Genomic DNA, 13,144 nt, shown 5'->3' with positions numbered 1-13,144 from the left:
TATAAGGGGATAATACAGCCGTAGTGCCTTATATGTGCCAAGTATCCTTAGTTTAAGAGCAAAACTTAGTGTGTTGAGATCCTGCTTCTCTTGGATCCCTGGACTTCTTGGCTAGTGAGAAGGAGAATCTGCTTTAGGGTATACTTTCTTTTATTTTTATTTTATTTATTTTATTTTTTTTTAAGATTTTATTTATTTACTCATGAGAATACACAGAGAGGAGAGAGAGAGAGAGAGAGAGAGAGAGACAGAGAGAGAGAGAGAGAAATATATTTTAAATATCTATTATGTGGTAGATACTGTATTGATACTTTCTTTTATAATGCCTTATGACTGATCCCAGCTTCTGGCTCCATAGTCCCATGCTGACTACAGAGAGGAACAGGAAGGAGGAAAGTGGGTCAGTATTCCCAACACTTTGGACAGAGGCGGGCCCCCACATGAGTTGTGTTGGAGTGGAAGAAAGTTGGCCTAGGTGTCTTAAGGCCTAGAGGAGAGAATTCTCTGGGGTCAGCCTCCTCATCTGTCAAGGAGAGTTTATGATACCCATCTGCACACTGTCTAGACCTCAGGATGGACAAATTCAGGATTACTGTGAGTGGCTGTGTATAGCAACCACATCACACATGATCAACTCCCACCTCCTATACCATTGTTGTTACATGACATTAGGAAACAATACAGTGAGGTGGGGTGAGGACTCCAGGAGGAAATAAATAACCAGCAACCATTTCCTCAAGGTCTGATGTTCCCATTTTATAGAGGGGAGCTCAGGCCCAGTGAGCCAGGTTAATAAGTGACTTATTTATGAAGGGCAAAGACTGGATTCAGGAAGTTGTTGCCTTTAGTCCATTTGCCTTCTGAGAAGGATTAATAAAGATTAGCCTGAGTCTACTGTCATTTTTTCAGTGTGTTACCAGAGTGGCCCCTGAGGCTGTTACGGTGTCTTTGAAGTCCTCCATCTTTGGCTGGGGAAAGCCCAGTGCATGGGACCTTTCTCTCACACACATCCTGTTGTGGCTTCTGCTGCCACTTTTCCCATTGGGCTATCCCAGGTGGTTGGAAGAAAGACATAATAAAATTCTGTTAGGGAGGGAATTGCCTTTGTTTAGGAAAAATCTGTTGTAGTCAGCCTGAGGACAGAAGGGGAAATGAAGAGAAAATGAGAGATGGCCAGAGGCTCTGCTTATAAAAATGACCCAAATTTTGTCTTCTCTACAAGACCAATGCAGATCTGACTATTTAAAATTGAATCTTATTTCCCCCAGCATGGTTGGTCCTTTACCTTTGCATCTTCTCTGTCTTTTTGTGAGAGTAATTACCACATTCCAGTCTACTCTATAATTTGCTTATTTATCACTTTATTTATGTTGTCTATCTCCCATTCTGGACTACATTCCAGGAGAGCAGTCTCTGTCTCTTTGCTCAGATACCTCACAAATGCCTGGGCAGACCCAAAGCATGAACAATACAAAAAACTCACAAATGTTTGTTGGATGAATGAGTGAGTTTGGGAAAGGAAGGAGAGTTGAGCCACAGATTAGGGCAGAGTAGCAGCAAGTGTATAAGGGGTATTTTCAAGAGCAGGGAACCAAAGTCTAACTGCAGGCAGGGGGTGCTGGCCTGATATATACCCCAACCCCTGTTTCCTTGGTCCTCCTCCACCAATCGTGTGTGTGTGTGTGTGTGTGTGTGTGCATGTACGTTTTATGATGTATGTGAATACATGTTTGAGTGTGTATGAATGCAGAAAGATGGAGAGGCCAGGGAAGTCCAGTTTACACTCAATGCCAGGGGTACCTCGGGCTTTGTGTGAAGGTGCTGGGAGGGGCTGATCTAGGCTCTCCCCAACAGTGGCTTCCCAGACAGCCAGGCCAGATGAACTGCCCGGAGTGTTGGAGGTGGCAGGAGCAATGGTGTGGGCCCTTCATGTTGGTATGTAGAACATGCTGCAAGCAGGGGCTTCATGGCCTCTCTGCCCTGTGAGGCTGTATCATGGGTTTACTCTCATCCTGGTTAAAACAGTTGCTCCAGGGGGCCTTGACCCCCTTTCCTGAGCTGCAAGGACCCCATGTGGCATGATTCTGAGTTCTGACTATCCGAGCTGTGTGAGCTTGGACAAGTCTCATGTTTCTCTTCTATGCCTTGGTTTCATTTGTAAATGGTCTAATCAAGGTGACTTCTTTATCAGGTTGGTATAAAGTGATGCTTATGATTTATTAATAGATACTGGAATACATTCAGTGGGCATAGCCAACATGAGACAGCATCAAGGACACACCTTGTTCTCCTGCATGTTTTGCCAAAGGCAGGCCTTAACCAAAGTTGCACCTGATTTTTGGAGGCCTAAGAAAGTTGACCAACTGCACAGCTGCCAAAAGGTTAAGCTGCCTGTGGCTCTTTGGCTTTGGCAGAGCTGATCCAGAAACCCCTCCCTGCAGGCAGTGGTGCTTTCTGATTGTTCAGTCACCTGCTATATAAGGCCCTTCACACACCTGCTCTTATGCTGTACTGGGATCCACCTTCGGGAGAGCAGTCTCCAGGCCAGACTCTGAAGGTGAGGGGCTGAAGCCAAGCTGTGGTGGGGGCCCCAGCTTTAAAAAGCTAAAACCAAGAGAAGGCCAATGTGGGATGGCTGGGGTTCAGGGCATTATCATGGCCCTTGCTTCTTTGGCAGTGCTCAGGGGAAGGAAGTCTGGAGGGGAGAGCTCTGTGCCTGGGGTTTGCTCTCTGTTTTGTGCTATGTCCTTTTCATAGCTGCTCTGAACTTGCTTATGTATAACATGAAAGCAGTTGTAATAGGATGCACTCAAAAAATATCCAATGATAGATGAGTGGGAAGGAATTTGCAAAGGGGTTTTTCAGATGCTACTTGTTCTTATTTTGCAGATGAGGCCTCCTGCACCAACAGCCACCTCCCTGGTTTCTCTTTAGAGGTGGTGAGCAGGGCCACTTCTAGGCTCTCTTTGCTGTGTGTCTCTAGGCCAGATCCTGATCTCTGTGGGCCTCCTTTATTTCCCTCTGAAGATGAGGCTAATAATCAGGGGTATACCACAAGAAGAAGTGGTTGATATATCTGACATGGCTGCTGTGACCTCCTTACCCTCATCTCTTTCTTTCCTTTTCCCTTCTCTATACTTACAAGGCTTGAGAGGCCCTTCCCAGGAGGCTCAACCTCTGAGCCTGTCTCTGTACTGGGGTTTCAGGCCTGGAGGGGTGATCAGGCGTGGGGGCATGTTGGGTGCAACGTATGGAACATCTGCCACAAGTTCCAAACCATATATACTTAATTTTTCTCCTTGGATTTCTGTACTATGTGGCCCTTACATAATAGATATACCCCTCTACCTACCCTGATTGAACTAGTGTCTCTTCCTTTTTGCCAACCTCTAATAAGTCAACTAAGTGATCACAGTTGCAGTGGTATGTGTGTGTGGTAGTGGTATGCTGAGATAAGAGGTGGGGGGCTGACTGCAGCCTCAGGTGTTAGTTGTCTTGGTAAGCAGCAGCTATCATGAGCTGGAAGGATGCAGAATGAAGTCCCAGTTTTGGCCTCATGAGCTCGGTGAATTTGGGCAGCTTCCCTTATCTCTCCATTGGCAGGTTCCTCACCTGCTGAGTGGGACAGTAAGCCACACTATGCCCTGGGACTTTCTGTAATGAAGGGAATGTTCCAAAGTTGTGCTGGCCAATAAGTAGTAGCTAGCCAGGTGAGACCGAGAAATAGAATGTTTTTTTCTTTCATTCCTTCAATGACTTTAAATTTAAGTAGCCACATGCAGTTTGTGGCTACCATTTATAGGATCAATGAACTAACAATTAGGAAGGACTCAGGGCAGAGACAGATACTTCTACTCCCTGTTGCTCTGATACATGGGCAAGTTGAAATCCTGGGAGCTCTGATTCGGGATCCTAATGGATACAGCAAACCTTAGCTATCAGATGACTGTCAACACAGAAAGATTTGGAGACTTATCAGTTGGAGGTGTGCTGGGGCCTCTGGTTCTGTCCTGCAGGTTGAGTGTGTCCAGGCCTGGGGCTCTGGGAGTCCCATCTGTTGGAGGCAGTGTGGGTCGTGGTTAGGTGCCTGGGCCAACCCCAGCTCTAATACCTCCTAGGGATGTGATCTTGACTTTGAGTGGTTTATTTGATCTCTCTGGGACTTGATTTCCCCTATGAAATGAGAGTGGTGCTAATAATAGCACTTGCTTGCTAGGGTGAAGGCAGCACATGAATTAATGAACATAAAGTGCTTGGAAGAGAGTACGTGCTCAATAGGTGGTGATGACAACGACAGAGCTCCTAAGTGAATTATGTGAATGTGGTGAGATATTATTAGCTAGAGGACTACATTATACTTTATTCTTGGACCCCATCCCCAGTGGGGCTGGCAATCATCTGTCTGCCCATGTTGTATCTGAAGTGGCTGTGGGGAATGTCCAGGCTGTGTTTTGTAGCTGTGTGTAGATGTGCAGGCATCCAGGATTGGGGGAAACTCAGACTGGCACAGGTGAAAGGGCAGCATAGAAACTGCATCACAGTTCTGTGCTCCCAGCTGAGAATGCTGATTTTTTCTGTAACATGGGATGTTGTGGCCCAGCACCCTTGCCAGCCCCCAGACTGCCTTCTTTGTGTCTTTTCAGGCATAAGGCTCTGCACCACAGTCCTCTTCCTCGGGAGACACCAGGTCCTGCACCATGAAGGGCATCCTTGTTGCTGTTATCATCACAGCATTTGTGGTTGCAGCTGTAGGTGAGAGAAACCACTGACACCCTTTGGGAATGAAGACCTCTTCTGACACACTGTATCAAAGTCTTCTCACTCTTGGTATTCTGGGGTCCTGTCCCATGGCATTTCATGTCAGGGTGTGGTCAGTGGAAAATATGAGACCCCTCTGGGCACACTGCCCTCAGAGGAGCCTCTCTGTGCTATGGGTCTTCCCACTGGAAAATGGTGCACAGTGCGGAGAAAGTAATGGAGGTGGCTCCATCTCACAGCCTCAAGTATGGGGGGTCCCAGAGGGAAGGGATGCCATCCCCACTATTCTTTGGGGGGTGTGGATGTGGTGCTTTGTCCAGAGTACAGTCTATAAGTGTCCCCTGAATGTTGACAGTGCTGCCCATCTTGTCTCACCAGAATCCCTAAGTTGCGTGCAGTGTAATTCAGTGACAAACCCTTGTGAAAACAGCAGCGTCTCTCAGTGTCCTGACAATGCCAATGCCAGCTGTACCAGTTTGGTGGCCAGGTTTTCTCAAGGTGAGCCTGGGATGCTATAACCCCCATTTCTGGGATTTGCACAGGGCAGGAGCTGGATAGAGTAGCCAGGGAGGAAAGGAAGGCTGAGAAAGGGCTGGGCTGTGCAAGGAGACAGATGGGGTTGTGAAGACCCTTCTGGAAAAAGCAACATGCAGGAGTCAGGTGAGAATGTGGGGCAAGCTGACAAGCTCTCGTGACTTCTTGGAATTGCTGTTCTTGTCTAAAATCCCATTCTAGACCTATATTGGTGGATGCGAGAAGCAAGGGCAGCTCTTAGTTAAATTACAAAGCAGGCAGTTTGCTCTGGGTACTTGCATTCTTCCATTTTTCTGGCTCCCTTTCCTCTCCTCACTGCTCCTTCCTTTTCGAGATCCAACACGCTTGCACCCAGGGTAGTTTGCTGCATGATTTTTACCTCTTTCCCACAGCACTTAGATTTCTTTTTAATGTTTTATAATGGACATTTTCAAATATGCACAGAAGCAAGAAGAATATAATGAATTGCCATGTAACCACTATCCTGTGTCAACAATGATCATTTTGCTTTTTTAATGGTATTTTATATTTTTTGAGATTTTATTTATTTATTTGAGAGAGAGAAAGAGAGCACAAGCTGGGAGGAGGGGAGGGGGAGAAGGAGGGAGAGAATCAGACACTCTTCACTGAGTGTCGAGCCCCACACAGGACTCTATCCCAGAATCTGGAGATCAGGATGTGAGCCAAAGTCTGATGCTTGACCAACTGAGCCACCCAGGCACTCCTGCAATGGTATGTATGTATGTATGTATGTATGTATGTATGTATGTATGTATTTAAAAGATTTTATTTATTTATTCATGAGAGACACGGAGAGAGAGAGAGAGAGGCAGAGACACAGGCAGAGGGAGAAGCAGGCTCCATGCAGGGAGCCCAATGCGAGACTTGATCCCGGGACTCCAGGATCATGCCCTGGGCTGAAGGCAGGTGCTAAACTGCTGAGCCACCTAGGGATCCCCTGCAATGGTATTTTAAAGCAAATTTAGGTATCATGTAATTTCTCCTGAAAATACTTCATTATTCATCTCTAATAAGGACTTTTTTTTTTTTTACATAACTACCATACCACTGTATACCTAAGAAAATTAACTGTGATTCTTTAATTTCTTCTAATACCCAGGCCATCTTAGAAATATCCTAGTTGTTTCAGATGTTGTGTTATAGCCAATGTGTTAGATTTCAGATACAAACAAAACCCCACATAGCATTTTGCTGTTAGGTCTATTAAGTCAAATTTGTTTTATAATAGCTACCATCACTTTTTTTTTTTTGGTTCAATCCCATTGATTTGTTGGATAAATTGGGCCAATTGTCCTATAGCTAGCTGTCCCATATTCTGGCTTTGGCTGATTATTTTCTTGTGGTGTCATTTCTTTGTTTCCATATTCCTGGTGTTTCCTTGTAAATTGGACCCATACTGCTCAATAGAGCTGTCTTCAATAACAGAAATGTTGGGGTCCCTGGGCGGCTCAGTGGTTCAGTGTCTGCCTTTGGCCCAGGGCATGATCCTGGAGTCCCGGGATGGAGTCTCGCATTGGGCTCCCTGCATGGAGCCTCCTTCTCCCTCTGCCTGTGTCTCTGCCTCTCTCTCTCTCTCTCTCTCTCTCTCCGTGTCTCTCATGAATAAATAAAATCTTTAAAAAAAATGGAAATGCTTATATCAATGCCGTCCTGTACAGTAGCCACATGTAGCTATTGGCCACTTGAAATATAGTTATATGACTGAAGAGCTGAATTTTAAATAGCCACATATAGCTACTGGCTACCATATCAGATAGCTCTGATCTAGAAGCTTGACTGTATTCAGATTTAACATCCTATTGCACGTGGGACCATCTTCTGCTTGGCTGTTTTTAGAGATGCTAAGACTGATCAGTGGCTCTGGATGTTGGCCTGAACGACCATTTCCAAGCTCCTCATCAATCTTTGATCTGAAATTTAGCCTGCATCTCTGCTCATATACTGCTGCAAGAAGGAACTACCTCACAAGGAAGATTTTTCTGTTTGCAAGGAAACCCTCAGTGTCTCTGAAATCACATTGAACTGGGGGTGTGTTTTCTGCTGTTGCCTGAAGCAGTCACTATTCAGAGTCTCTACCCTTTCCCAAGCCTTACACCCAGGACTGACAGTCTTTGTTTGCCTTTTAATAGATCCAGACCACACATACCAGGATAAGGCCTGCTCTGTGGACAACTGCCTAGAAGAGAGAGACATGGTTGAAACCATCATTGTCCATGTGTCCGATACAGAATACTTCCATTTTACAAGCCAGTGCTGCCAAGGAAAGAAGTGCAATGACACCAGTGATGCTCTGGGTGGGTGCTGGCAATGTGCCATCCTCCCTCTGGCCTTTCAGCTCTCTCCTTTCCTTTGCCACCTGCAGTCCTCACCTTCTGGTGAACATCTCAAGTCCAAGCACTTCACTGCATATCTGGGTAACATCAACAGCTGACTTACAGCAATTACTTGAAAAACAAATGGGAAAATCATCACTACTTTCATGCTTTCCTCTTTGTCAGAACAGACAGAAATCATAGTACTCCATGTTGCATAAAATTAGAGGCTTATTAGTATTTCTCCAACTTTGTGGTTTCAGGCTCTCTTTTAAGACTCTAAATCTTAAAAATTATTGAGGACTCTAGAGAAATTTGATTTATGTGAATCATACTATCAATATTTACACTCAGAAATTTTAAAAATTCAAAGAATTTCTAAACAAATTTAAAATCTTTATTTATAGTTCACTAAGAAATCATAAACCCATTACATGTTAACAATAACATTTTTGCATAGAAATAACTATATCTTCCAAAGCAAAAAAATATTTTGTGAGAAGAGCGGCATTGTTACATATTTTCTCAAAGCCCTTTAGTTTCTGGCTTAATAGAAGACAACTGGATTCTCAGATTTGCTTGTGCATTTAGTCTGTTACAATCTCTTATGTCATGTGGTCTCTCAGAAACTCCATTGTACATTCATGAAAGAAAGAGTGTGAAAGAGGCAAGGAACATCTTAGTATTGTTATGAAAATGGTTTTGACCTTGTGGTCTCCCTGAGTGGTTCTTTGGGATTCCCAGGAGTTCCTGGACCACAAATTGATATTGAAAATTGTTGGTTTATACCAAAACTCTCTTTTTGAAGAGAAGAAACCATGGCCAAAAAGGCATCTTTCTAGAGTACAAGTCATTAGTAGCACAGCTGTATCTCAATATAATTTTGTATTAAATGTTAAAGGGGCACGATCATTTATTCAGAGAAAGATTTAGTAATAATTACACATCTATTGGCCGATGTTCAGAATAGCTGGCTAATGTTGACATTGCTTGATTTTCTTTTCTTTTCTTTTTTTTTTTAAGATTTTATTTATTTATTCATGAGAGACACAAAGAGAGAGACAGAGACATAGGCAGAGGGAGAAACAGGCTCCCTGTGGGGACCCTGATGTGGGACTCGATCCCAGGACCTGGGATCACGACCTGAGCAAAGGCAGATGCTCAACCACTGAGGAACCCAGGTGCCCCGACATTGCTTGGTTTTAGATCAAAATCTTACGTTTCTCTTCTCAGCCCAACACACCCACTGACCACAGTCCTTGACGACTGGATGGCTTGTAAGGGAAGGTCTGTGAGGTTGTGTGCTGTAACTATTTTGGTGGGATATGAGGTTAGGATGACTGCTGTCTTTATGCAATTGTCCCATTTTCAAGATCCCTCTGGCTAGCATCTTTGTTTACTTGTCCCCTTCAGTACAAGGCAGTACCATGTTCTATGTTACAACCTTGTTCTAAATTAATGGCTCTTATTCTATCCAGCTCCTCCACTGGAAGATTCATCCAGCAACATACAATGTCCTGCATGTTATGGATCTAATGAAAGTTCCTGTAGTGTGAAATCCAGGAAATGTCATAAAGAAGAACAGTGTGTCGATCTAGTTGCGGAATTTAAGAATGGTTTGTCTTGGGGTTTCAATTCCCTTTTATGGGACTGGAGTTGAAAACATATTAAGCCTTGGGTAATAAGTTCTGAGTTAACAAAAGGAGGCTGGGGGAGGTTAAAAGAATAAGGTCAGAATGCTTTTGGCATAATGAGGCTGTTAATGTAGCCCTGAGCTGCTTGCTATTTTGCCTCCTTAGTCCAGAACCATTCTTTCTGGGCTGTACATCTCTTGAACCCTGTTCTCTTCTGGCTCATAATCAAGCCAGACTCATTTAAGCTCATCATGCTATTCCTGACATTTACTTCTTTACCAGATTGCATTGCTCTGTGGGTGTGTGTAGGATTTGTCTTTTATTTCCTTTTATACCTACATTTTTTTCTGTCTGTCACTGAGAGGGGCTGCCTTATGACAACTTGGGTCACCTGATTGAAGAGTCAAATTGGATTTTAACATCCAACCAATTGTTCTTTCCTACAGAAGTAATTTGATACTAACCATCAAATTAACCACTATAAATAGAAAACTGATACGTATATTATGCTTTAAAGATTCAGGCAGATGTTACATCTGAATATTTAAAGAATAATACATTTATTAGCAAGGATAAGTTCGTTACTGTTAAAAAGCAACCTCTAAATCCTCAGGATCAAGGTAACAGATATTTATTTCTTGCTCATATGGCAGTTCATTGCAGAGTCCTGGGGCCTGTTGTCGTTTTCATCTGGAGGATCTGGTCCCCAGCCACCCAGGACGTAGCAGCTCCCTGCTGTATTCTTTGTCTCTCATCAGCAGTTGGGGGAAGACAGGGAATGGAGGGAGGCAGGAGGATTTCTATAGGCAAAGCCTGGAAGTGCATATATCACTCTCTCTCACGTTCTGTTGGCTGGGAAATGCAGTCTCATGGTGTCTAGTGTGGTCCAGCAAGAAAGGAAGAGACATGAAGCTAAAATGAACAGCCAGCCAGTCTCTGCCACAATATGGCTCAGCTTAATAACAGTTTAAGAGCACCAATATCCAGGTACAATTTGATTTCACCTTTTACCAATGGCAATTATAGTACTGGAAATCCATGCTTAACTGTAATTGCAGGCTGAGAAGTGGGGCCAAACATCACAAGTATCCCGAACCTCTTTTTTTTTTAAATAAATTTTATTTTTTAGAACAGTTTTAGGTTCACAGTAAAACTGGGAGGAAGGTAAAGAGATTTCTCACATACCTCTGTCCCCACACACACAGCCTCCCCCACTGTCAACATTCCCCACCAAAATGGTACCTCATGAATCCATGAACCTACATTGATGCATTATTATCATCCAGAGTCCAAGGTTTACATTAGGGTTACTGTTTAGGTTGCATATTCTCTGAGTTGTGACAAATGTATAATGAAGTATATCTACCATTATAGCATCACACAGAATAGCTTCACTGTCTTAAAAATCCTCTATGCACTATTAATCTGTAGCCTCTGGCAACCTCTGATCTTTGTTTTGTTTTGTTTCTGTTTTGTTTTGTTTTTTAACCTCTGATCTTTGTACTCTCCCCATAGTTTTGCTTTTATCAGAATATCATATATTTGGAATCATATAATAGGTAGCCTTTTCACATTGACTTCTTTCACTTAGTAATATGCACTTAAAAGTTTTTTTAATTTAAAAAATCTCTAGGATGTCTACGCAGCTCTGATATTTAATTCTTAAGCTATGTCTGAGGATAACAATAACATCTGAAACAATTTCTCTTTCTGCTCACTTTGTTCCCAGGTGTCTTCTGATGCCAAGGATGGAATTTTAAAAATATTCCTTTGATTTAATCTGAAGCCAGATAGATCAAAGCCATCATACATGTGGGGGTTTTTCCTTTATTTATTTTTGCCCAAGATCACTTTTTTTTTCAATATTGTAGACATGTGCCAAGCAACACATTTCTCTAGCTTACTGTAATTCAATCTCCAGCACTGCTATTTGCTATAAAAAAGGAATTAATTATTTTCTTCTAAGGGATGTAGAGATTTCTCTTTCCTTCTCAGAACAAGTTAATAGCCCTTCTGATAAGTAGCCAGTCCTGTCCTCCACTTCCTTCCACCCCTGTGTAACTGCCTGTCCTTCAGACCTGTTTAAGTCATAGAGCAACTGGCACATAGTAGCAGCTCAATAGAGGTGGCTGCAGTCACACCCACATTTTCTTTGCAAATCCCCTTGGCCTTTTCCTAGGACCTACACCTTTTAACAGAGTTAAACATAATATAATTCAGATTTAGAATGAAGACCACCTCCAGCTATTTTTTTCCTCTATTCAGATAAAACTCAGGCAGAGAGAACTCAGGTCCAGAGAAGAGTGGGGATAGAAAACGGAATTCATAGGACAGGAGCCTGGGAGGAGTCCTTCTTGGATTGAGAGGAGAGCGCTCTCTGAGCCCATCTCCTGGGTTTTTAATCACCTGCCAGCCCCTCAGGAAAACACCAGAGACTTGGGTCCCAGGCCCATTTCTGGCCTTCACCTGTGAGCTCGGGCTTGCATCCACCTTCTGGAGCCTGTTTCTTTTGAGTTTAGGTGGGGGAGAGTGTCTGGGCGCTGACCTCCATGGTACCTCTGCCATTACGGTGTGGTGTTCTTGATCCTGGGCTCCTTCCTCCAGGCTCCTGTTTTAGAACCAGACGTAAAACAGGTTGCTGAACCAGACCTAAAACAGGCCTAAGGAGGAAGGGCAAGAGTGTTGTGAAGTCCTTACTGTTCGCATTACATTCACAGAGACCAAGAAGCTCGTGCTGAAAGGCTGTTCCAAAATCAGTAACTCCACCTGTCAGTTCCTGTCTGCTGAGAACCAGACAATTGGAGGAATCATCTTCCGAAAGTTTAAGTGTGTAGAAGGTTTCAGCTCCTCCTCAACTGCCATTCCTAATTCCCCCCCAACCAACCCTACTGTCAGCAACTCCAGCACCTCTTCAGCACCCAATTCCAATAAGCCCACCAGCCTGGACTCGGGCTCCAGAGTCTCCTTCACTCCTGCAGCCTTTGGCAGCCTCCTCCTGCTGAGGCTACTGCTCTGAGACCCATCCTGCCCTCAACTGCCCCTCCCTCCCCCTATTTAACTGCTCAGTTAATTGCAGCCACAGCCCTCCTGGCAAAGCTCAGTGACAGCCACATTTTTCTCCATTATTAAAGGCTGGCCAAGTCTGTCCTGATGGGTTCCTTTGAGCTGCTGTCCATCACCATTTCCCAGTCCCTTGCATTTGAAATCTGTGCACCTTAGTGTGTGGCTCCCAGGACTCCCCTAAACCCTGCCCACCTTACTTCTGAGAAACAGACCTTTTCACCTTGTTGGCATTTTCTGCCTACAGCCCTGCACTTCTGGGGACTAACACGCCACCATTCCCACCCACATACTGAGGGCATGCCCAATTGTGCCTGTAAAGCCCTGTGTTGACCCTTCGTGATTGTCCTGGCTCTGGTGACAGGTCCACAGGGACATTATCCACAGGGCCCAAAGAAGGGTGCAGAGGGGTTGCTGAAGGCTGGCAGTCTCCCTTGCCTAACCTCTTGGGGAGAGACATAATGCTTTTGGTGCTCCCACTGACCAGATGTCTCATAGCCTTGTTCAGAATGAAATAGCAACAGAACCCTAGTCCCCCTTCCCAGAGAACCTGCAATTGAAAGCAGAGCTTTTGACTCCATATCAGAGACCTGGGGAGCAAGAAAGCTATTCAATCCAACATGTACAGAAGTCCAGGTTTGGTAAATAAGGTGGGCCTTGAGCTGGACTTGCAAGAATGGAGTTTTCTGTAATAAAAAATTTTAAAGGTATAAACTAGCGTGTGTCTTTATTGTCCAGACTTGCTAACAATGCATCAAAAGAAAAGCCTCCAGAAGGGCATCTTGTGGTACCTCATCAACACAATGAGATGCCACTTCACATACA

General features: G+C 44.1%; 1 protein-coding gene across 1 annotated transcript; it reads left to right on the top strand.

Moving 5' to 3' along the window:
• Positions 1–4,649: 4,649 nt before the first annotated feature.
• On the top strand, positions 4,650–12,380 carry LYPD8 (LY6/PLAUR domain containing 8). Its single transcript, XM_025989057.2, has 6 exons — positions 4,650–4,752; positions 5,137–5,256; positions 7,443–7,607; positions 9,104–9,241; positions 11,694–11,699; positions 11,977–12,380. The coding sequence occupies exons 1-6, from the start codon at positions 4,698–4,700 to the stop codon at positions 12,273–12,275; spliced, it is 783 nt and encodes a 260-aa protein (XP_025844842.1). The 5' UTR covers positions 4,650–4,697; the 3' UTR covers positions 12,276–12,380.
• Positions 12,381–13,144: the final 764 nt, after the last annotated feature.

The sequence above is a fragment of the Vulpes vulpes genome, chromosome 7 (genome assembly GCF_048418805.1).
Source record: "Vulpes vulpes isolate BD-2025 chromosome 7, VulVul3, whole genome shotgun sequence".
Taxonomy (NCBI): Eukaryota; Metazoa; Chordata; class Mammalia; order Carnivora; family Canidae; genus Vulpes; species Vulpes vulpes.
The sequence above is the reverse complement of the archived record's forward strand: the minus strand, read 5'-3'. Positions and strand labels throughout refer to the sequence as shown.

Excerpts from the sequence above, each read along its gene's own strand:
- LYPD8 (XM_025989057.2), top strand. The coding sequence starts at position 4,698 with ATGAAGGGCATCCTTGTTGCTGTTATCATCACAGCATTTGTGGTTGCA. Across the intron at positions 5,257-7,442 it reads GGTGGCCAGGTTTTCTCAAG|ATCCAGACCACACATACCAG; the intron begins GTGAGCCTGGGA and ends GCCTTTTAATAG. Across the intron at positions 7,608-9,103 it reads TGACACCAGTGATGCTCTGG|CTCCTCCACTGGAAGATTCA; the intron begins GTGGGTGCTGGC and ends TATTCTATCCAG.